General features: G+C 39.6%; 1 protein-coding gene across 1 annotated transcript; it reads left to right on the forward strand.

Moving 5' to 3' along the window:
* Positions 1 to 3,863: 3,863 nt before the first annotated feature.
* LOC124132187 (sodium- and chloride-dependent glycine transporter 1-like) lies at positions 3,864 to 21,963 on the forward strand. The gene is made up of 15 exons (XM_046495958.2): positions 3,864 to 4,019; positions 6,065 to 6,185; positions 6,768 to 6,899; positions 8,920 to 9,120; positions 10,087 to 10,144; positions 10,554 to 10,686; positions 11,163 to 11,297; positions 12,353 to 12,456; positions 12,964 to 13,088; positions 13,315 to 13,427; positions 14,084 to 14,218; positions 14,585 to 14,684; positions 17,488 to 17,609; positions 18,349 to 18,504; positions 21,139 to 21,963. The coding sequence occupies exons 1-15, from the start codon at positions 4,005 to 4,007 to the stop codon at positions 21,322 to 21,324; spliced, it is 1,836 nt and encodes a 611-aa protein (XP_046351914.1). The 5' UTR covers positions 3,864 to 4,004; the 3' UTR covers positions 21,325 to 21,963.
* Positions 21,964 to 22,195: the final 232 nt, after the last annotated feature.

A 22,195-nucleotide genomic window follows, 5' to 3' on the forward strand; every position in this document is an offset into this window, starting at 1 on the left:
ATGAATGCTACGAAGGAGAGAGCATATATATGTACATGTAAGAACAACAAAAGTAATAAGATAACAAAAGGTGGAAACTTAACAAGGGAAGCCAACAGATAATTGGCGCTGACAGGTGATTACAAACAGACAATTGTAGCCAACGTTTTACCGTCAAAAAATTATTTTACAGGAGTGGCAAGAGATTAGCTGTGTACTTTACCATTTTGTTGTTTTAAGATGTAATTTTGGCAGGCAAACAGAGAGAGATAGTTTAGTCTAGCCTCAGGTACAGATATATTGTAAACAGGTTAAAACATATACAAATATACACAAGAGACCATTATATACAGGATGAAACAATAGCTTTCTTCAAATGAAAGTTAAAATATATGATTCAAATATGCACGTATACAATTCGGCAAATCTACAAGGCACTACTACATATACATTTCCCTGAATAATACATGATTGTGCGACGGCGGGATATCATACGACAGAAGGTATTGGCAACGTTCCAAAACATGTTTCATTTGACATAGAAAGCCCTAGACAGTTTGGTGATCGATAACAATGCTAGAATGATCACCTACATGTATGTCTGCGCCATTCAAACCGTTAATAGAAGTGCGGCATGATGTCTCATTGAGCTAGCACTATAAAATCGGTATTAGTCCGGACAAGAACACAAACACACACACACACACACACACACACACACACACACACGTGATCTAAAGTATCCTTGGTATAGCATTGTTCTACCGTTCCTGTCAGTCAGGATAGTGTATCCAAATCAAATACCGATTGGTGAAATTGTTTCATAATTAAACGAAGAATCCTTTCGGATGACTGAACATTTATGGCATCTGCCATGCCGCGGAGTTCCAGCAGCCACAAAGTGGTCCGAGGCGGGCGTTGGTGCCCTCTGTCTGTCGATTTGCATAACCACGTGTACACCTGTTGCTCAGTGTTGGACATGTAGCAAACACCTGCAGTTGCTCTTCTCACGCCCCAAGCCATCAATTCACGGTTACTGTATCATGGTATCATGTAGTGCAACCCACTTGGTAAGCACTCCAGTTGATGACCAGCAGTTGCTGCAGTCTGCTAACCTGAGTGGTGGAAACCTAACTTGCGACGACAGAAAACACCTCGACTCACATTAACCAGCGGCACAGACATTTGGCTATGTTATGAGCGACAGGGGCGTGTACCTCCGGAAGTTATATTCTCCTAAATACCTGCCGTTAATCGCATCCAAATCAAGGGCAGATAAGGTTGTTTTCAGATGACCCTTATAGGGTTTGCAATATTCCAGTAGTTTCTTCCTTTGTGTTCACATTTAAAACTTTTGAGGTACAATCGGGTATACTCTTTCTACCTAGAATTCAAAGCGCGTCATAGGACTTTTGCTCAAAATGTGTTACAGCAGCCAAGGCATCAGTAAAGATTTCAAAAAGTAATGTGGAAGTCATAGGTACTTTTATGATTTTTTCCAGATTTTACGCATTTGTGATAAAAATGATGTCCGATGCAATTCCCGAGGCATCTGATATCATCACTATTTTATAGTGATTCATAAACACATGCTTTTAGCCGGAAGCGTACAATAAACTCTTATTTTAGCAGATATTTCTATGATTATGGAAAGGGTTTATCGCTTTTACTTCAAACAAACCTAAATAAATAGTTTCAAAATCTCCAGAGGCAGAAAGACATATTTTCCAGTTTTGCATCGGAGGCGGGAACGGCTTAAATAAATAGATGCAAAACCATACTTTCTTAATTCATCCTGACATGACAGTGTTTAATGAGTACGTACAAGCAAAAATAAAGAGTGGCACATGTATAACAATGTGCTTTTAATATATTAAATTCGCAAAAAATATCGCGAACTTTGTTTAAAGTAGATATGGATATACCCGAAGAGGCGATGAATGCATGTTGTCACCAATACGTATTCGCCCATGAGCTCTCGCTCGCGGTGCAACGTTTTATTTAGACGATCAACATATTGCATCTCCTGTCCAGGAGAGGCTGACCTCCCTGAGGGCCGCGCGATGTATATGTATTCGAAACTCGGGTTTCGTTAGTAAGTTGTTTCGGGACACTGTTCGATCTAGGTTCTGACTTAGTCTAGTTGTATTGAGCTGAACTTACTAGCTAGAGTTTGTAATACTCCGTTTTTCTAGTAATCCGTGGATAACCAACCTTCCCGTGAATGTTTAGCTATTTATAAAATTTCAGTATTTTCTTGTTTCCAAAGTGACTGAATCTTTAGTTGATGAGGTGAGTTTGATATTCAGACGTTCTCGTCTATTTTTATAGTCCAAATGACTTATTTTAGGGATAAGCCATCTGTGTTTATTTCCTGCTATTTAACCCAGCCGAGGTCATTCGCTTATTAAGAGTGTTGAGTTAATTGACTCAGGTGTTAATTGGTCACATCTGACTTCATTGGTTGTCTACGCATCTGGTCGGTTAGTATAGCTATAACTCAGTTGCTTAGCTCAGCCGCTTGTATATTTGCTCTGATTTAATTAATCAGTGACCTTTGTCAGCGCAGATTGGGTTTATCTGCTCTTTTATTGTCATATATTAGTACAATTAGCTGTTATAAATACATCTGTGAACCTATTACCACGTTTTCATTATAACTTTATTCTTGTTTTATGATATCCCTCATCATTGTAGCACAGCAATTATGCATATTATCAAAATGCCTACTGACAATGACAGAAAATGTTGTTGTTGCTTTAGGTGTTTAAGAGATCGCATTCTGCCAAAACAAATTCGGTTCACCTGTCCTTCCTTGGGACTCATGTGTGTGGGTAGTGTACACATATCTATTGTGAGTGTTAGCATTGACACTTTCTGTTTTTGTGTTGATAAGTTTTCTTTTTTCGTAATGATAAGATTTTATTTTGGATTTTTTGAAATCGATACAATTTCTTTGGCTGCTTTGTTTATATACGTTCGAGTAGCTGTCCATCTCTCAGAAATACAGTTAGCTATTGCATCTCTTGGCTTTAGGATATTTATGACAGACAACGGATCTAACTGCAATTCTTCTTTCAACCGAGCCCGGGCCGGGCTGGGGCATGGTCTTGACATTGAGCAATGGATAAATCAAGAAGTACTTTTCTATTTGTTTAGCTTACGCCTTAATGTGGTCCTCACTCAAGCTGTTTCAGTGAGAGGTGTTTATTGTGATTTAAAACTTCTGACTGACCAGTCAGAATCGAATTGTTTCCAAATTCATGACAGAAGTGGCGTGTTTATTAACATATGTATACCTGTACGTACTTACACACCGTACTACCAATTTACACTGTACAAACCTGAATTTGTAATAATAGACTGTAAGAGCTTAAACACTAAAACGAGTGCATACTTGAACATATTTTACAATCAGAATCAATATCTCGTAAAGGAAAGTTTTCTCACCTGGCCTCCCTTCTGTTTCAAAAGTAAAGTCAGGTTGAAAGTCATATTTGCATGTCAACAAAGGGAACAACTGTAGCAAAAGCTCCGAGACCAGTGTGTTGTTTACAAACTGGCGCATGATTACAAATATAATATTTTCTTTTGAAAAGCCTTGAAAGTACGGTCAGGCTCGCTGACTTGCTTGATGCATGTCGTCTTATCCGATTTACGTAATTCGATGCTCCTGATTTCAACCACTGGATTGTCTGGTCCAGACGCGATTATTTATAGACCGCCGTCATACAGCCGGAATACTGTGGCGCAGCGTCGAACAGCAAACAAGCAAAACATGCTTGAAATGTTTACTTGAAGATATGAGAAACACTGTTGACAGACTACCATTGGCAACACCTACGTGACGTGTAGTAATGTCGTAAAGTACAGTGTAGATAACACGTGCAATGAGGAACACGCACAGCAACCACGGCTTACCTTGACTTATTTAAATTCGGCTGATAAGATCTGACCCTTTCAGTATATCAGTACGATATACATGAGTATACTGTGTCTGTACGCTGTATAAACAAGGCGCGGTCATGTCAGACTCCAAGGTAAAATTACATTTGTCTACGGAATTCTCGTTTGTTTAACTGATTATTGTACTTATCCATGACATAACGTAAGATTATGAAGCAAAATACATCAACCATTGATTATATTTCCCCATATTCATGTATGTATGGTTGCTCATGAACAGAGGTATTTGCTATTATGATCGTGTGTGTGTGTGTGAGGTGTGTTCAGATGAAATGAGGTTTAACGTCGTTCAAGTTTATTGCGCGTATATAACGACGTTATGAACAATATGGGTCGTCCCTTAATTAGATCGTGTGTTCGAATCTCTGTCCAGACTCTACCTGATTATCATCTTTGTTTGTTTGTTCCATATATATATATATATATATATATATATATATATATATATATATATATATATGTGTATATATATATATATATATATATATATATATATATATATATATATATATATGTATGTATGTATGTATGTACATCCTCTCATCGGCTCTTCCAGTGTTTTTAGACATGCTTGAATTCGGGTCTTCCTCCCATCTACTGAAATACTATTAAGAGCAGCGTTAAACACGGTTCAATAATAACCTCGTGTTCAGCAAGTGTGCATGTTCTCTTGCATGTACTGATGGAAGGCTAGGATGATAATACTGCGACCTCCACGTTATATGATTATGCATGCCTTTATGTTCATTTATAGATAGGTATTAGAACACACACATTCAGATGCGACATGTTTTATATCTATCGAGGTATTGGCAACCTATACAATGTTAAAAAAGTGATTCCTATCAACACAACTACGCGACATTATCAAGCTGGGACGTAGTTTTTGCACCAGGAGTTGTCGTACAGTCATGCCTGTTGTCAGATAACGGTAGTAAGGGAGAAAGTAACTTCTGTATCTGGACGTGAGACGATCGTAAGTGCGTAGTCATAATCATGTCATGATAAGTATTTGTAAAGGTCTTGCATGACTAGTGAGTCAGACTGGGGTCTCCATGCGTCCCTGCCTGATTTACCTATTGTCGCAAACGCACGCTTGCACGTTTGAAATTCTTTCTTGGTCTAGCGAGTGATTGAGTATGTGAGAGAACGTGTGAGTGAGTGTGTGGGTGAGCGAATTAGTGAGTGAGTGATTAAGTGGGTTGTTGTATTGTTAAGGGTGTGGGTGGCTTAGCATGTGAGTGAGTTTGGTGTTAGGCCGGTATTTGCAATAACAAGACAGGGGACACCAGAAATAGGCTTCACATTGCACCCACGCGTGTCAGTCTAGACCTGAATACTTCAACCGCATATTGCTACCGAACCTGAATATTTTTGTATTCCTTTTAAACCAATAGGTGATGATATCTTATCTCATGTCTTGTGTACTCGACACCTTGTCTAAATGAACATCTGAACACTCCGACAACTTGTATAAACTGGCACCTGAGCACTCCATCATCTTGTCGAAACTGACATTTGAACATTCCGTCATCTTGTCAACACCGACACAGTGCTCTAACATCTTGTCTTAACTGACACGTCAGCCACATGACAACTCCAACATCTTATCAAAACCGACGTATGAGCACTCCAACATCTTGTCTGAAGTGAATATGATTTTCAATACTTTCCGTGGGTGACTTAAGTGAAACATAGCCTTTAAAACACGTGAGTCCGAGGACTGATACTGGGAAATCGAAAGCCTCATGTTGCAGGCTTTTACTTCTGTAGTGAAACCCACAACGGTTGCCATGACGTCATGGCGACTCGAACCTACGAACAGCGGATCCTTGCAGGTTATACTGCTGACCCCTTTCCTTACAATTCAGGATTTGAATAATTTCATGTCTCAAGTATATGAACAACGGTAAGTCAGATCATATACATCTCAATCTCAATACAATCATCTGTCACTGAAGACCTTGTAATCACTGGAAGGAGTGTCAATCCTTTGTGTTAGTACTGCATAACTGTTCTTTTTGTCAATAGCTGCACAACTCATACATATATTTTTGTGACATGTGTCAAGATTTTTAACAGAAGCTCTAAGTTTAAAGCAGGGCTATGTTCATTGCAGAAAGCTCCCGACAGGGCCACATGGGGATCTCAAGTAGAGTTCATACTAACATGCGTAGGATGCGCTGTTGGTCTTGGCAATGTCTGGAGATTTCCGTATCTGGCATATAAGGACGGAGGAGGTAATGTATTAATGTTGATACATCCCTAATTGATTTATGCTCAAAGTGCACAGATTAATCATTCTTGTGATAAGTTTTTGCCGGAAATATAATTCCTGGAAAATATTCGTGGAAAAGAAATATTTTCGGCTGAGGAAGTGCTAGGCCCAGGGAAATAAATGGTTAATAGAAGTTTGACATTTTGTAATTATCATTATATTGAAATGACATGGATGTAAGGGACAAGGATGCCCTAGTCGTCTAAGGCACCGTAATACGCTGGCAGAGTTGCGCCCCTTGGACACTCTACAAACCTATGACCGTAGGTTCAAATCCCGCTTACTCCCGTTTATGTTTCTAGATTTGTCAGTACTATACCCATGCTCCTTTATTTCAGCATCCTCCCACATTGAGCTGATATGCCGTGACATCACTGTTCAAAGGGGCGTTAAACCTAAATCACTTACACACTACATTGATGTTAACATATTTAGGTTATAATGTACATATAATAACATTGATATTACAGTGGCATTCACATACAAAGGTTCCAACGTACAATACATACATTATTTTATATTGACTGTATATGAACTTTTACAGGTGCATTTCTACTGCCGTACTTCTTGAGCCTGTTTGTGTTGGGAATTCCTCTGTTTGCCCTTGACATCAACATGGGACAGTTTGCCAGTGTCGGACCGCTCAAAGTATGGCGCCTGAGTCCTATTTTCAGAGGTTGGTCGGATTTCTGCTCGGATCATGACACCCATATGTATTGGTGTTTATAAAATATTAAACTTTTGTTGTCACAGGTTACCAATTGCAGCCATAGATACCAACCTGAATACCATAATACAAAAGAGCCTAAGAACTAATTCAAGCACATTCTGTAGACTTCACAACTGCAAACATCAGCACGATGCCAACTACCATAAATATAAAAAATGGGGGTCCTCCCATTTGCCAGACATCCAGTTGTCAGACAGTGGAATATTTTTTAACCGCCACACATCCCTGTACTCGTAATGATATGACCAAGACACTGGCACTCTCTTTGAAGATTCAAACTTTTTAGTTAAATAAACTGTAAATATGTTTTATTCACTGAAGTCTGTGATAGGGTGCTAAGACTACAACCCGGGTCGTCGAAATTACATTTATCACTTGAATGTCAACTGCGTCTTTTTGACAGTATGGTTATAACAGTTCTTCTCAACGGATGCGAAGTATGGGGGTTTGAAAACATCTCAACTCTAGAAGGTGTCCATTTGCGTTAAGAAAATGTACCCCAGATTTCATGGTATAAGGGGAACTTGGAAGGCTCCATCTATCAAACATCGCTTAAATGAGAATACTACAAAATTGCTCTCCGGTTAATCATCTAAATTATTCTTTCTTGTATACAAGTTATTATTTATTGACGATCTATTAGGAAAATTTAAACATAAATAGATTACATATTTCAAACGAAGTTTTGACGAACTAATTTTTAAGTTCATGAAAACTTAAATGCCATTAACCTGCGTGTTGGACAAGTGCAAGGGATACGTCTTCAAAATGCACAATGTTTAGTATCATAAAAATGATTGCCTAATTTTTGAATATTATTTACACGTACTGCAGGAAAACGTTTCGCGAGTCTTACTTAGTCTTTAGAACTTGTAACCATAATCTATCTATTGAAAGGAAAGGAATTGACCACTTATGTAACTTATCTGACATAGGTGATGAATTCCATTATTTGTTAAGTTGAATGACTGACAGTACATTGACTTTGATGTGTAAGTAAATATTACTATATTCATAACGATTGATGGTCATTATATATTATGTATATGTTATGTATTATACTTCATGTATATAACGTAAAACTCCTTTAACTGAGCAATATGTTCCAAAGTATAAAGCAATAATAAATCAAGAATAAACGCCGATTTGTATAAATTTTGTTTTTCTTTTGTACCAGTTGTCAAACAGTTGTTGACGACAGTACTTGTCTTTTCGGATTCAAGGGAATATATCACACACCTGATGTGCCCTCAACCATAAAAGATGTTGTTTTAAGCTGTCTGACAAATGACAGATGCCCCTCAAAATAACAGTTCCCCTTGTAGCATACACAAAATGGGAGGGCTAGCCCAAACGGAGTTATATCCCCTTATTGTACGTTACACTAAATCACCTCCAGAGGAATGATCTCTCCTTCACCAGGTTTGAAAACAAATAATGGGAATAAAAGTATATTGTGTATCAATGTGTATCACAGGTGAGTCTCTATTTGGAGCGTAATTTGTGTGAGTAGTTAATTTTGTATAACCTGCGATCGTTGATAGCGTTTATCTTTTCGTTCATGTATCATATCAAATGCGTTTTACTTCAGAATATACCAGTTCTATGTCCTTCAGTATGGCGACCAGTTGTCTGAAGCGACACAATTTACTGTCCGATGATCACTGGCTACATAGTTCACATCTACGATAAGCGTTACTTCCGGCTTCGTTCCGCAGTAAGCTCGCACACCGTGATCAAATCCAGCTCGCACACCGTGATCAAATCCAGCTCGCACACCGTGATCAAATCCAGCTCGCACACCGTGATCAAATCCAGCTCGCACACCGTGATCAAATCCAGCTCGCCCACCGTGATCAAATCCAGCCATATATGTATGTGGTAAAACTGTCATGTATTTGGCTTTAATTTCACTTTTCTAGGTTATGAAGTATCCCGTCCATGAACTATTTCTTCACATTAACAGGTCTTGGTATTGCAATGGTGGCTGTGACATCATTCATCATGATATACTACAGTGTTGTCATCGCGCAGTTTGTTTACTTCCTGTGTGCGTCGATGACGTCAGAGCTGCCCTGGAGCACGTGTCTTCATGAGTGGAATACTTGTTTCTGTCGCATCAATGTCAACGATACATCGTACCTGAACAACACCAACATCAACTGCAGTGAGTGTGCATGTATTGAGGCAGATACATAGCAATTATGACAACGACTAATGAGTAAATGTTTTTAAGGTCAACAGACCTCCAGCTATAGCAATATATGTAAAGAGGCTGGACAAGCCGACTAGTGACTGAAAGATCAGCAAAGATCCACATCATCGGGCACCATAGCCCACAACAGCCCGCAGTAAATGGCGACTATGCTTGTCGTAAGAGGCGACTAACGGGATCGGATGGTCAGGCTCGCTGACTTGGTTGATGCATGTCATCGATCCCAATTGGGTGGATCGATGCTGATGATGTCAATTACTGGATTGTCTGGTCCAGACTCGATTATTTATAGACCGCCGTCCTACAGCTGGAATATTGCTGAGTGTGACGTTAAACAATAAACAAACAAACAATAGCCCGCACCGAGTCTGACGAACCAAACCTCGGATATTTCGACACTCATGAGTTAATGGGGCCAAGGGCAACAACAAGTCTTCATCCAGAATCCCAACGAGGGGCGTGAACTAATAAAATGATGATGAAATATACGCAAATCACCTTTGCACCTTATCAACCGTTAAATCACGTGCAAACAGATCAGTGTGTGTTCACATTGTATTCCAAATGGCATTACAATCATCAGAATATACCAGAAATATACCGTAACGCCTCTTGGTCAATATACAAATACACGCTGTGTTTCTGCATGTATCTTACCTGATTGTGCGCTTTGTGTAATTTTATGCTGAATACCATTTCAGGAACAGATTTCCGTTCTTACAGTTAATGAATTCAGTTTGAGTGTGGTGCATTCTTTATTAAATCAAATATTCTCAGTGACGAAGCCCGAACTTAAGGGTACATTAAGTGCGAGAGTTAAACTTTAACGTCCCATCGGCATTACTTCAGCCATATAGCAACCTTAAGTGATAAGTTTTCGTGCAACATGTTTTTTGAAGTCACTACTTTGTACTTCAGCTGATCAGATTGTTGTTCCACAAAATGCCACACGGTCACCCAGTGAAGAGTATTACAAGTGAGTAATGACCGGGAAACCCTGGCATTCACACAACATAACATTACGTGTTGGTTTACAGGTACTCATACTCACACCTTAAAAACGATGGTGAATGTATATAAAATTATATTGTCATTTTTGGATTCAAAATTCATGTTCCAAAACAATTTATATTCAACCTTACAAAAGCGTATTTGTACATTCGACTGGTAACAGTAAGTTGTTCTTTATAATGCACATGTCTAGCGAATCTAACTGCTTAATAGGCATATTTTTACCTGGAGCCTTCGCCTAATAATCTAAGAAAACTATACTCCTTCAGATGTTACTTAACCTGAAGCTCATATGTATTCTGTTTGTTTCACGGGGTCTCCACATGTTTACTCTGTTGTATTCAAACATCCTCACTTGATCTCGGTGTTCCCAGTTTGCATGTACTGGAAGTATCCGACGGTATCGGCTCCGTGGGTAGGATGAAGTGGGAGCTAGTCCTGTGTAACCTTCTATCATGGACTGTGTGCTGCATCATCACCATCAAGGGAATCAAGTCACTTGGGAAGGTACAATAGGAAACATCTTTAATCATGTCAACACAGACGAAAATCTGCCGTGTTTAGGTACACGTTAATGTACACGTTTATGCTTAATTTTATTCAAAACTGGAAACAACAGCGTGAGAGCTATAGTTTAAGTATTAAATTGATTATGGTAAAAAATCAGTTGAGGATAAACTAAAAAAAAACCGGTCATGTTATATAGGCTTCTGTCACTGGTCCTTGGCCTTTAAGAGGCACATCGTTTCTAAATGAATCGAATGAACCAACTGAAATGTCATACTATTTTACCCTTACTTTACACCTTAACTTCGGCCCACACACTCATACCGCCTTAACTGCAGGAAAGAAGCTTGAAGAGGAATGCAAGGCATGCGACATTGTAGCCATTGTGTCAATGGAAATGACCATTAGGAATATGTTATTAAGATGGTTAGCTGTTTGTTTTGAAGCTGAAGGATATGTGAAATGTTTCGCTTCAGGTTATATATGTCTTCACTGTCCTACCCTACATTCTACTGACTGTAATGCTTGTTCGGGGCCTGACTCTGGATGGATATCTGGATGGCGTCAAGTACTACATCACCCCTAAACCAGAACAACTCACATCTGCATCTGTAAGTTTGACAAAGCAGTATAATTTGTTTACACTATGGTAATACTTGGCATCAGTCAGTAATTGACATTGATACTTCTTATCGCGGTCTTGATGTGTGGTCCGCTTTTCTTGACTGCGTGAGTTGCCATTAGGCCATATTACTTCAGTTATTACATACAAGACATTGTGGGAGGACAAAGGTCATGCTGGCTAATGCCATTTAACACTCAGATGAAACCCATGGAACAGTAGTAAATATAGGATACCCATAACGTGTTGCTTGTCGTGCATCACGTGAACAACAGGGCACTGGTATGCGAGTTGCAGCACCACAGGTCCACCCGATCCCGACCAAACACAGCTTATATTACATTGAAACATAATTGTAAATTACCTTTAAAATAAACCATGTAGGTACCCATCTATTATACCACATGAAATAAAAACAAATCTTTATGGTTGACTTACTGCCCAATGATATGCCTGCCAGCTGTATACAGAAGGGGTGAGTAAGTGAGTGAGTGAGTGAATGTTGTTTAAAAGAGCAATCGGCAATGTCCTGTTACAACACGGTCTGGTCTATATGAGCAACGTCCCACGACGTTGGGGTAACTGATGCTGACTACCCAATCCAACTTAGCTGAAAGGAGTAGGTACCCGCTCTTACATACCGTCGTCAACACGGGGTGGACCGTTCCTCTTTATACCGTTGAAGTTTGATGCGAAATTTATCATACACAAATTCGGGAAAATTTACAAAATCTAAAAAAAGATTGTAATCAAAATAGAGCTTTGTACAACACAGTTATTACAAAAATATGTAGCACATGTCATCCTTATAGCAGACGCGTTCTGGAATTCTGGTGCTGTGGTCTGTAGGTGCTATCGTATCCCAATTGCGTGGATCGATGCTCGCGATGTTAATCACTGGATTGTCTGGTCCAGACTCGATTATTAACAGACCGCCGTCATATAGCTGGAATGGTGCTGAGAGCGGCGTTAAACAACAAACAATACTATACGAAAGGGAGGCCAATCATTTCTTGATATATTTGTTTTCATCCCATGCTGAAGGTGTGGGGCGATGCAGCTGTGCAGATTTTTTTCTCAACGAGTACCTGCTCTGGAGCTCTGATAGCAATGGCAAGTTACAACAAATTCAATAATAACACCCTCAGGCAAGTCACAACAAACTCAGTAATAACACATTGAGGCAAGTCACAGGAAATTCAATAATAACACCCTCAGGCAAGTCACAACAAACTCAGTAATAACACATTGAGGCAAGTCACAGGAAATTCAATAATAACACCCTCAGGCAAGGTACAATAAACTCTGTAAGAACAGCCTCGGGCAAGTTACACAGAGTTACACCTGTGCTAGAAACACTTCATTATGTACATGTATGGTACACTATCCTGGATACCGATGTTTCGTGAGTGAGTGTTTTTATTAGAATTAAGTCGCAGTTCTGAACATGCATTTTAAAACAAGTAAAACTGACTCAAATATAGGTCATTGTGCAAAGTTAGAGATTAAAATATATATCAACCATAACATGGTTTAAGTAACTCAACGAACCCTGAAGGGGCAAAATGATTCTAATTCCAGAGTCCGAAGATTTATCCCTTACGTTATCATGATTTATCCCTTACGTAGTATATTTTAACGGATGTGTTTTTCAGAGATTCAATTTTGATACCCCTAATCAACTGCCTTACAAGTTTCTTTGCCGGATTCGCAATATTCTCTGTGCTCGGTTTTATGGCGCATACGAAAGGTGTGGAGGTGGAGGAGGTGACAGCACAAGGTTTGCGATATTACACATGATATAGTTAGTCGATAAAACAGAAACACTAAGGATAAGAATAGCTAGTGAAATATAGTTTAATATAAAATGCACAGTCGCAGAGAGAAATCGTAAGATAATTGATCAAATCCTTAGTGACATTCATGATCATAGGCCTCTCCCTGTCATGCATATATAGTTCTCATTGGGAGATCAAATAAATATAAATCCGAAGAACGTGTTTCAGGACCCGGTCTGGTGTTTGTTGTGTATCCCGAAGCTCTGTCTAGGATGCCGATTCCACCTCTGTGGTCCATCCTCTTCTTCATCATGCTGATCACCCTAGGATGGAGCTCAATGGTACGTAAATAGAGAATACAAAGTACTGTTCACAAATTCTCGTCAGATACCATTTGTACCAAAGTTATAGTTTTCTTTATGTCACCAAGTTTCGAAAACGAGTATACATGGTGGCGCATGGCACGTCACAAACCAGGTGAAGTTTACCAAACGTCGACCACCGTGTTCGGCTGCTTTGCATCCGAGAGTTTCTTGGGCTTTGGTCCTGCCCGACACTGAAGCACATGAAGCACATGAAGCACATTAGGTGTCTCCTTAGGGAAGTGACTTTGTTCTAGATGTGCCTCTGTTCACTCAGCAGCAAAAATGGGTACCCGATGGGATGTGATTGAAATCTGACTGTTAATCTGCTACCGCCTAACAAGCCTGCTTGGGATGTATGATCCCCAGGAAGCTGATAATGAAAATCGCATTAATAAAGTGTTCCTTCTATTGTGAGCGAACATGACAGTAAAAGCGGTTAGCATCGATCTCTGTTAGAATTGTGTTGACTGATGATGACTCAAATAAATAGTTTTTGTAAGTAAAACAACTTAATAACGCTGCTGTTTGAACCGCGGACCTACCGTGATGTGTATGTAGCCATTCGTGTAATCACTTATGAACATACTAGTACTTAAGGGGTCACAATCAAATGTATTCTTATTCCTTGACAGATATCTGGAGTAGAGTCCGTACTGACATCCGTCATCGATGTGTTCCCTCAATTGGCACAGGGCAGAAATAATTATCTGTTTCGAATTGGTGTATGTTTGCTCGGCTTTCTTCTCGGCCTTCCTCAAGTAACGCAGGTATGTTTTTATATGATCATAATAATAGCTATAACAACATTGCTACTATTGTTAAATGTGATGATCACCTTTCAACTTAAGGATATCAGCATAATGTTATGATGGACTGATCTTCGTAATATTCATGTTTGCAAAGGTTTGGATCAGGCATAATGATAATTGAATGCTGGCAATGCCCTAAACACATAAACATATTTTGCAGTTTATGCGTCTTGCATAGGATTACACGTATTTGATTGTATAATTCGGATTCTCATTCGACACACTATGCAGAACGACAGAAGCAGTCTGCGTGTCAACTGCATCTTGTCATAGGACACTGTTCGTCCATATGCTGCAACTGTTCCTTTCTTCTTTGTCTGGAAGGGTGGAAGCTATATCCTAAACCTGATGGACACATTTGTAGGCGGATTCCCACTTCTTATCATTGGCCTTGTTGAGCTTGTGGCCGTCATATTTGTATACGGTAGGTTGTATAGTTTACATTACTGCTACATAATAAACATAATCGAAACCATTAGTTTTAATAGAATTATTCTTTTAGTATATATGAGTGAGTGGGTGGGTGGGTGGGTGGGTGGGTGGGTGAGTGAGTGAGTGAGTGAGTGAGTGAGTGAGTGCAGACAAACCTTGAGACATAACCAGGGCTAATTTTGTATTCGAACTGACGACATTAGGTTTCTGGAACGCCTGTCTGCACAACGAATTGCGACGGCTCTGACAAAAGCCCATGCTGATGTGTATGCAGTTATATATTGCAACTGCAGAAACTAAACGTGAAGTTTAATAATAGAGTGAGATTGCGTGTCGTGCACATTTTGTAAAGGATACTACTCTAGATCAGTAGGCAAATAAAATTTATTTCATGGGCATAAATTTTGCTGCCCACATTGCTGATTTTATATTTATGCATGCGAGTCAGGATTTCTCCTCAGACGGGCAAAATAAAAAAGGGAATTTGGCCAAGACATTTTACTTAAGCTTCAGGTATATCGATAATCTGATACCGTTCAATAATTGTCAAATGGCAATTCCTTTCCACTTATTTACCCACAATAAAAAACTAAAAGAGACATGGGAAACTGTCTCATGTGTTTCATACTTAGATCTAAGCATACAGATTCAGAGTGACGAAAGACTATCCATCAAGACTGTATGATAGGAGGGGAACTTTCCCTTTCCCAACTTTCCCTTTATATCGAGCAATAATCGAGCAGCTCCAGCCTTTGGTGCCTAAACTTCATAACTTTTGGGGTACAATCGAGTAAGCTTTTTCCACAGTCCACAGTCCATCATTAACTCTTGCTAAAAAATTGTTTGATCAGGGTTACAACATTCAAAGCCTTACTGACGGATATTTCCAGATTTGACGCCACCGTGACAAAAATGATGTCCGATGCAACTCCTTATTTTGACTTGTACCACGTGCACACGTTCCTGTGTTTTTGCAGGTGAACAATTGACTTGCCTTTGTATGTGTTCGTGACGGGTGCCACAGGTGGGACAGAATACGCTCACCAGTTTGCGAACACCTATTATCATCACTATTTAATAGTGATTCATAAACACATGCCTTTGATGTAATCCTACGATGTCATGATTAACATGGAAAGGGTTTTGATGCTTTTTTTTATATGACCTGCCATTCTGGTAAAATATGAACAATACAAATTAATGATGTATTAACTATACTATATATATCAGTATAGTAATTAATAACATTACCTACCGCGTAATTGTTATATAACGGCGTGTCAGCTTAATGTGGGAGGAAAGCCCGAAGTGATGCAATTCTCAGACGCTTTCAACTGACGTGAAACCCACGAGCACAGGTATTGTGCTGATAAACATAGAAATATTATCGGGGTGAAGCGGGAGTATAAGTTACCGTTAATGTCTCCTTCACGGGACCTTGTTTTTTGGATTGACACTATCTCATGATCAACAACTGACTTTGGACAATGGCGTTCATCTTGGAGTGTCGGGTTAACTAATGTTTTCTTGTGGGGGTAATCGCCTGACTGCTTATCTCAGTCTCGAAAAAACTTTAAACTCACACTCTCGAATTAAAGTCCACACAAAATCACTGTAAACAAGATATGCATTGCTTGCACTTGAACATGCTTGTATCAGACATGCATTGTTATGAATATTTATCTTACCTTACACATGAATGTCAAATTCTAACTGGTTCAGGCCCATTGTATTATTTTCAATTGGCCCAGCTAACATTAATTTCTGATGATTCCCTCTCGAATTGCCGAATTGTCGTATTACATTTGCAACACATCAACTGCAATTTGATGATGCAAGGCGCCACTCTATTGATACTTACGATGTGTTCCGAAATAGATCCAAGGGACTAACGTTTAGTGTTTGTTTTCTGTCGTCTGCTAGAAATGGCTAACTGCGGGGAGATATATTCGTGGTGACCGCTGCCTCGTGTGGCATTGTTGATAACATACCTCCATGTCAGAATGAGTGAATGAGTGTGGTTTTACGCCGCTTTTAGCAATATTCCAGCAATATCACGGCGGGGGACACCAGAAATGGGCTTCACACATTGTACCCATGTCGGGAATCGAACCGGGTCTTTGGCGTGACGAGCGAATCACTAGGCTACCCGACCGCCCCTCCATGTCTGATGATGAGATCTGATTGGTTCACGTGATCTTGATAAAATACTATGTATCCCGCCTTGGAGGGACATAAATTTCTCAGCGAGAGAATAAATCTCCTATACCCCGCCACGAACAAGAGAAGCTTCACGTGGATTTTCTGAGAGGAAGAGAAAATTCTTTATACCCCGCTTTGAAGCAAGAAGCCGCAGCTAAGTCGAACAGCTGTTTTCTATCAATTTGAAATTGTTTGAATTCTTCTACAAAGTCATATTAAAACATGTCGGTAAGATAAATTCGTTGAAGCCTCCGGCCCGTGGTATAAAACCTAACGCGGGAGGCAAAAAAAACACATGTCCCCCTCGTGATACTGCCACAACTTATAATGTAGCCTCTGTGATAGTTATGATAGTTATGATAGTTATGTTCCCATGGGGGCTTGGAGGGCTCGAGTACCGGTGGACAACTCATTATAGGCTAAGCGCATTGTATAATTTGTTCTTAAAACGTAATCTAATAATCTAACTTCACTTTTCTACACTTGGCAATATCGCATAAATCCGTAGGCGAGCGAACTTGTAAAAAAGGTTAACAGTTAAAATAATCAATAATTTCCTACACAAGACTTCATTTTTTGCCGAATGTATTCAGGTATCCGTCGATTCAAAGACGATGTTCGGATGATGATTGGGACCCGGATGAACATAGTGGCAACCATTGTGTACTACTACTTCCTGTTGTGCTGGTGTTTCCTCTCCCCAGTGTTGCTGGTGGTAAGCGTGAAGGAGTGTTTGTTTGTTTGTTGTTGAACGCCACACACAGCAATATTCCAAGTATATGATGCCTGTAAATAATAGATCCTGGACAAAAAAATCCAGTGACTGACAACATGAGCATCGATCCACGAATTTGGGATACGATGACATGTATGAATTAAGTCAGCGAGTCTGACCACCCGATCCCGTTAGTCGCCTCTTACGACTGCATTGGTTGCTGAAGACCCGAATCTTCACGGTTCCGTGAAGACGTGACGAAAGGAATGTTGTGTAACGCCACAGTAATACTCAAGTAGTATCACGGTAGTCTGGCAATAGACAAGGCTGGAGACGGACAACCAGTGACTGTAATCATGAGCAAAACCCCACACCATTGTGACACAATGTCACGCAAGTCACAGCTAGAGCCTGATCACCCGGTCCAAGCTTGTCACCTCTTGGATGATGTGGGCCTGTTTAAACCCGGGCCCAATAGGCTGAGGGTGGTTAGTTGATGCATTGGTTATTGGCGATTTATGTTATATTATTATTCCATTAGAAAGTTATAAATATAATTATTATATGTGGTAATGCTATGTGATCAAAGCTAATGAAACATTGACACTGGGCAATGGTCAGATTGCATCAGCGAGTGTTTCATTCATCGTCCGATGGCTGTGAGAAAAAATACCAAAACCACCATTATGCCACAAATCACCTGTAGGTATTCATTCTACACATGAATGCATACTTCCAGACCGTCCTAGTCTTCAAGAGCATGCAGTACACCCCTATTACAGGGCCGGGCTATCCAGAGTGGTCCGAAGCCCTGGGGTGGCTGATAGTGGCGGCTATCCTCATCTCTATACCCGCATGGTATTGTGGCTATTTCTGCTTCAAGGGAGGATTCGAGGTAAGTTTTATTTCATTGCTGGTTTGACTTAACGCCGCTGCTATTTTATTAGGGTGTGTCAGGTGATGCAGTTTTATTAGGGTGTGTCTGGTGATGCAGTTTTATTAGGGTGTGTCTGGTGATGCAGTTTTATTAGGGTGTGTCTGGTGATGCAGTTTTATTAGGGTGTGTCTGGTGATGCAGTTTTATTAGGGTGTGTCTGGTGATGCAGTTTTATTAGGGTGTGTCAGGTGGTGCAGTTTTATTAGGGTGTGTCTGGTGATGCAGTTTTATTAGGGTGTGTCTGGTGATGCAGTTTTATTAGGGTGTGTCTGGTGATGCAGTTTTATAAGGGTGTGTCTGGTGATGCAGTTTTATTAGGGTGTGTCTGGTGATGCAGTTTTATTAGGGTGTGTCTGGTGAAGCACATTTATTAGGGTGTGTCAGGTGGTGCATTTGTATTAGGGTGTGTCTGGTGATGCAGTTTTATTAGGGTGTGTCTGGTGATGCAGTTTTATTAGGGTGTGTCTGGTGATGCAGTTTTATTAGGGTGTGTCTGGTGATGCAGTTTTATTAGGGTGTGTCTGGTGAAGCACATTTATTAGGGTGTGTCAGGTGGTGCATTTGTATTAGGGTGTGTCTGGTGATGCAGTTTTATTAGGGTGTGTCTGGTTTTGCAGTTTTATTAGGGTGTGTCTGGTTTTGCAGTTTTATTAGGGTGTGTCTGGTGATGCAGTTTTATTAGGGTGTGTCTGGTGATGCAGTTTTATTAGGGTGTGTCAGTTGATGCTGTTTTATGAGACGTTTGTCACTTTGGTAGCACCCACGAACACGGTAGGCTGCTGACAAACCTAGAAACACAATCAGTGGGAATCTGTGTGTCTGGCACGCCAAAGGGACGCAACCCTGCACACAAGACTTCCAGCCGTGCCCCGTTAATGTCATTTCAACCAAAAGAGCATGAATAGAATAGTGTAAGTAACAGAATGACTGAACGTGCTGTACAGCATTGTTGATGTAGTGTAATGTTTAGTGACGTCACATCAGCGTATAATTGTTGACGTCTTTGAGGCTCTAGACTTACCGTTAGAATTCAGTACCACTAACTTTTCAAATACGTCATTGATCGGCGGCAGAAGCTTAAGGCGCCGGTCTATAGTGGTTCTTCTGAGATTGTGCACTGGCGAATTGTAGGGAGCAGTTATTTTTGTGTGGTTCTATTTGTAATAGCTCTGTTAAGGGTTTATGGGAAATTGCATAGGACATTTATGAGTTTCTAATTTCCTTTTATGTATACGTGTTTAACACATTTTCATGATGCTGTTAATTCTTCAGTTTTATTTTTAACGAACTCCCTAAATTCATAAAATGTGTTTGAAAACATATGTCACCATGATGAAAGGGGGGACCCTGAATAATCTACCGCATTTATTCCACGGGGTTCAAGCGGTGTTTATGAACTCAGTACGGGAGGTAACCACATATGATTCTGGATAATTATATTATTTCGCCATTTCCCTTCCTAATTCACAACAAGATAAAACCGCATGTATATCTCATTCCACCATTCTCAGTATTTCGTCGTTCACAGCGGAATACCAAAGGTTATTGTAAAGAGTTTACAAATTCCCCGCGTTCATGCAATGCATCAGAAGTTTTCTTGTAATGTTTTGAAATAATATTGCACCATATATAAACAGGGTTGCATGTCGGGTTATCGGGTTTGCATGAGCTGTCAGTGATCTATATTTTCTACATGCAATGTCATTGAATGAGCCAAGCGATGTTTACAGTTTTCAATATTTGTTTACTAAATACTGCCTGCGGTGGATCCGGAACATTTTGTCGGCATGCAACTAAATTCGTCGTATTCGTGTTCAGTTTATTCTTTATACAAACCCATCGAGAGGAAGAACTGTAAGAACAACAAATTCTTTGTCAAAACAGAGATATATATATATATATATATATATATATATATATATATATATATATATATATATATATATATATATATATATATTCTATTAATTCACCTGATGAAGGAGTAAGTATATACTCTGAAACGTCGTGTACCTAATAAAAAAGAAGTTGACATCCATAAATTCTCTTCCTGACAATACACGTTTCATTTTCACAATATGAATTTCTCCCTTCCGGAAGCTGCATGCCACTGCCGATAATGAAAACAAACAGGACTCGCCAGTCATTCATACCAGTCAGCATGCGTTTATACAATCAGTTTTAGAAAAGTACAGGTTTATAGTCCCGTTATACTTCGGTAACTTAACTTCACTTCGCCAGTCTTTTTAATCTCTGTGTGATAGATATATATTCTTCTGTCTGGCGACATATATAATTTGATATTCATTCATTCATTCATTCATTCATTCATTCATTCATTCATTCTTGAGTTTGTATGAGTGTGTGCGTGAGTGAAAGTGTGTGCGCGTGATTGCGTGTATGTATCTGTGTGTGCTATTGTTCCCTTTACTGCTGTAATTCCGTGTATTGCTGCTGTATATTGTTGTTTAGCTGATATCTCGTACGCTGTAAACCAAATGATCATGGGATAATAAAGCATTATCTAAACTTATCGCATCTTATCTTATGTTTCATGTAATTTCACTCTTTATCTTGACATATTGCTTGTAGTTATGGTGGAATCTCAACAAACCACTTGATGAATGGGGGCCGAGGCTGGATGAAAACAAACATGGAAGATACAGCCCAGGATTTGGAAGTCCGCTAGCGACGCTGGAGAATGTTTCTGTGGGTTCCAACAAGAAGGGTGGTGGATTGATCAATGGTGGCTATGAAGAAGGGAAAAGCAGATTTTAGAATGATGATCACCAGGACATTTGCCAACATGATACACCCCGGGCCATTTGTTTACATGATACACTCCGGGCCATTTGTTTACATGATAAACATCGGACCATTTGTTTACATGATACACACCAGGCCATTTGTCTAAATGATAAGTACCAGGCTATTGTCTACATGATAAACATCGGGCCATTGTTTACACGATAAACACCAGGCACCTGCAACACCTCTTCATCGCAATTCATGTATCCATGTACAGACTATAGCCTGCTTCAAATTAGAACGTGCCATGCATTTGTCTTTACACAATGAGTTGCTCAGACTGGGTGTTTTGTCAAATTGATTTCTGATCCTAACTACACTTATAATAATTCGAAACTTGCTTCTGTTTCCTTTGTCAACTTGTTAACGCCACCCTCAGCAATCGTCCAGCTATTTCACGGTGGTGTGCAAATATCGCTGCCAGTTATTGTAAAACAATAATGATTTCAAAATGAAAAAAAATCAAGAGACTTGGATATACAAATTGATCAATGAACCTAGCCCGCGTGCGACGTTTTGTGACGTTTTGTGAATATTTCAGTATACGACGTTTCCGTTTGAAGTCAACTAATTAATATTAATAAAGATATAGGTTTAATGCCAACTTCATATCTAGCATCGTGTTCTTACTGTTAAAACACATTTGACACATAAACACTGCAGACTCTATAAGTATCTGCAACACTGTGTTATATGCCATGTGTTAGATAGAGTTGCCCCCCTTCCCTAATAAAGCTGTCGGCATATACATTTTTGCAACTGTGAAATAACTTGCCAACTATGTTAGATCGCCCTTTCACCAACGGTCGTTTTGAAAAAACCCAGCTGATTTTGTCTGCAA

The sequence above is a fragment of the Haliotis rufescens genome, unplaced genomic scaffold (genome assembly GCF_023055435.1).
Source record: "Haliotis rufescens isolate VD_foot unplaced genomic scaffold, xgHalRufe1.0.p SCAF_4, whole genome shotgun sequence".
Lineage (NCBI taxonomy): Eukaryota > Metazoa > Mollusca > Gastropoda > Lepetellida > Haliotidae > Haliotis > Haliotis rufescens.

Excerpts from the sequence above, each read along its gene's own strand:
- LOC124132187 (XM_046495958.2), top strand. Across the intron at positions 9,121-10,086 it reads CAACACCAACATCAACTGCA|CTGATCAGATTGTTGTTCCA; the intron begins GTGAGTGTGCAT and ends TTTGTACTTCAG. Across the intron at positions 17,610-18,348 it reads TCTCCCCAGTGTTGCTGGTG|ACCGTCCTAGTCTTCAAGAG; the intron begins GTAAGCGTGAAG and ends GCATACTTCCAG.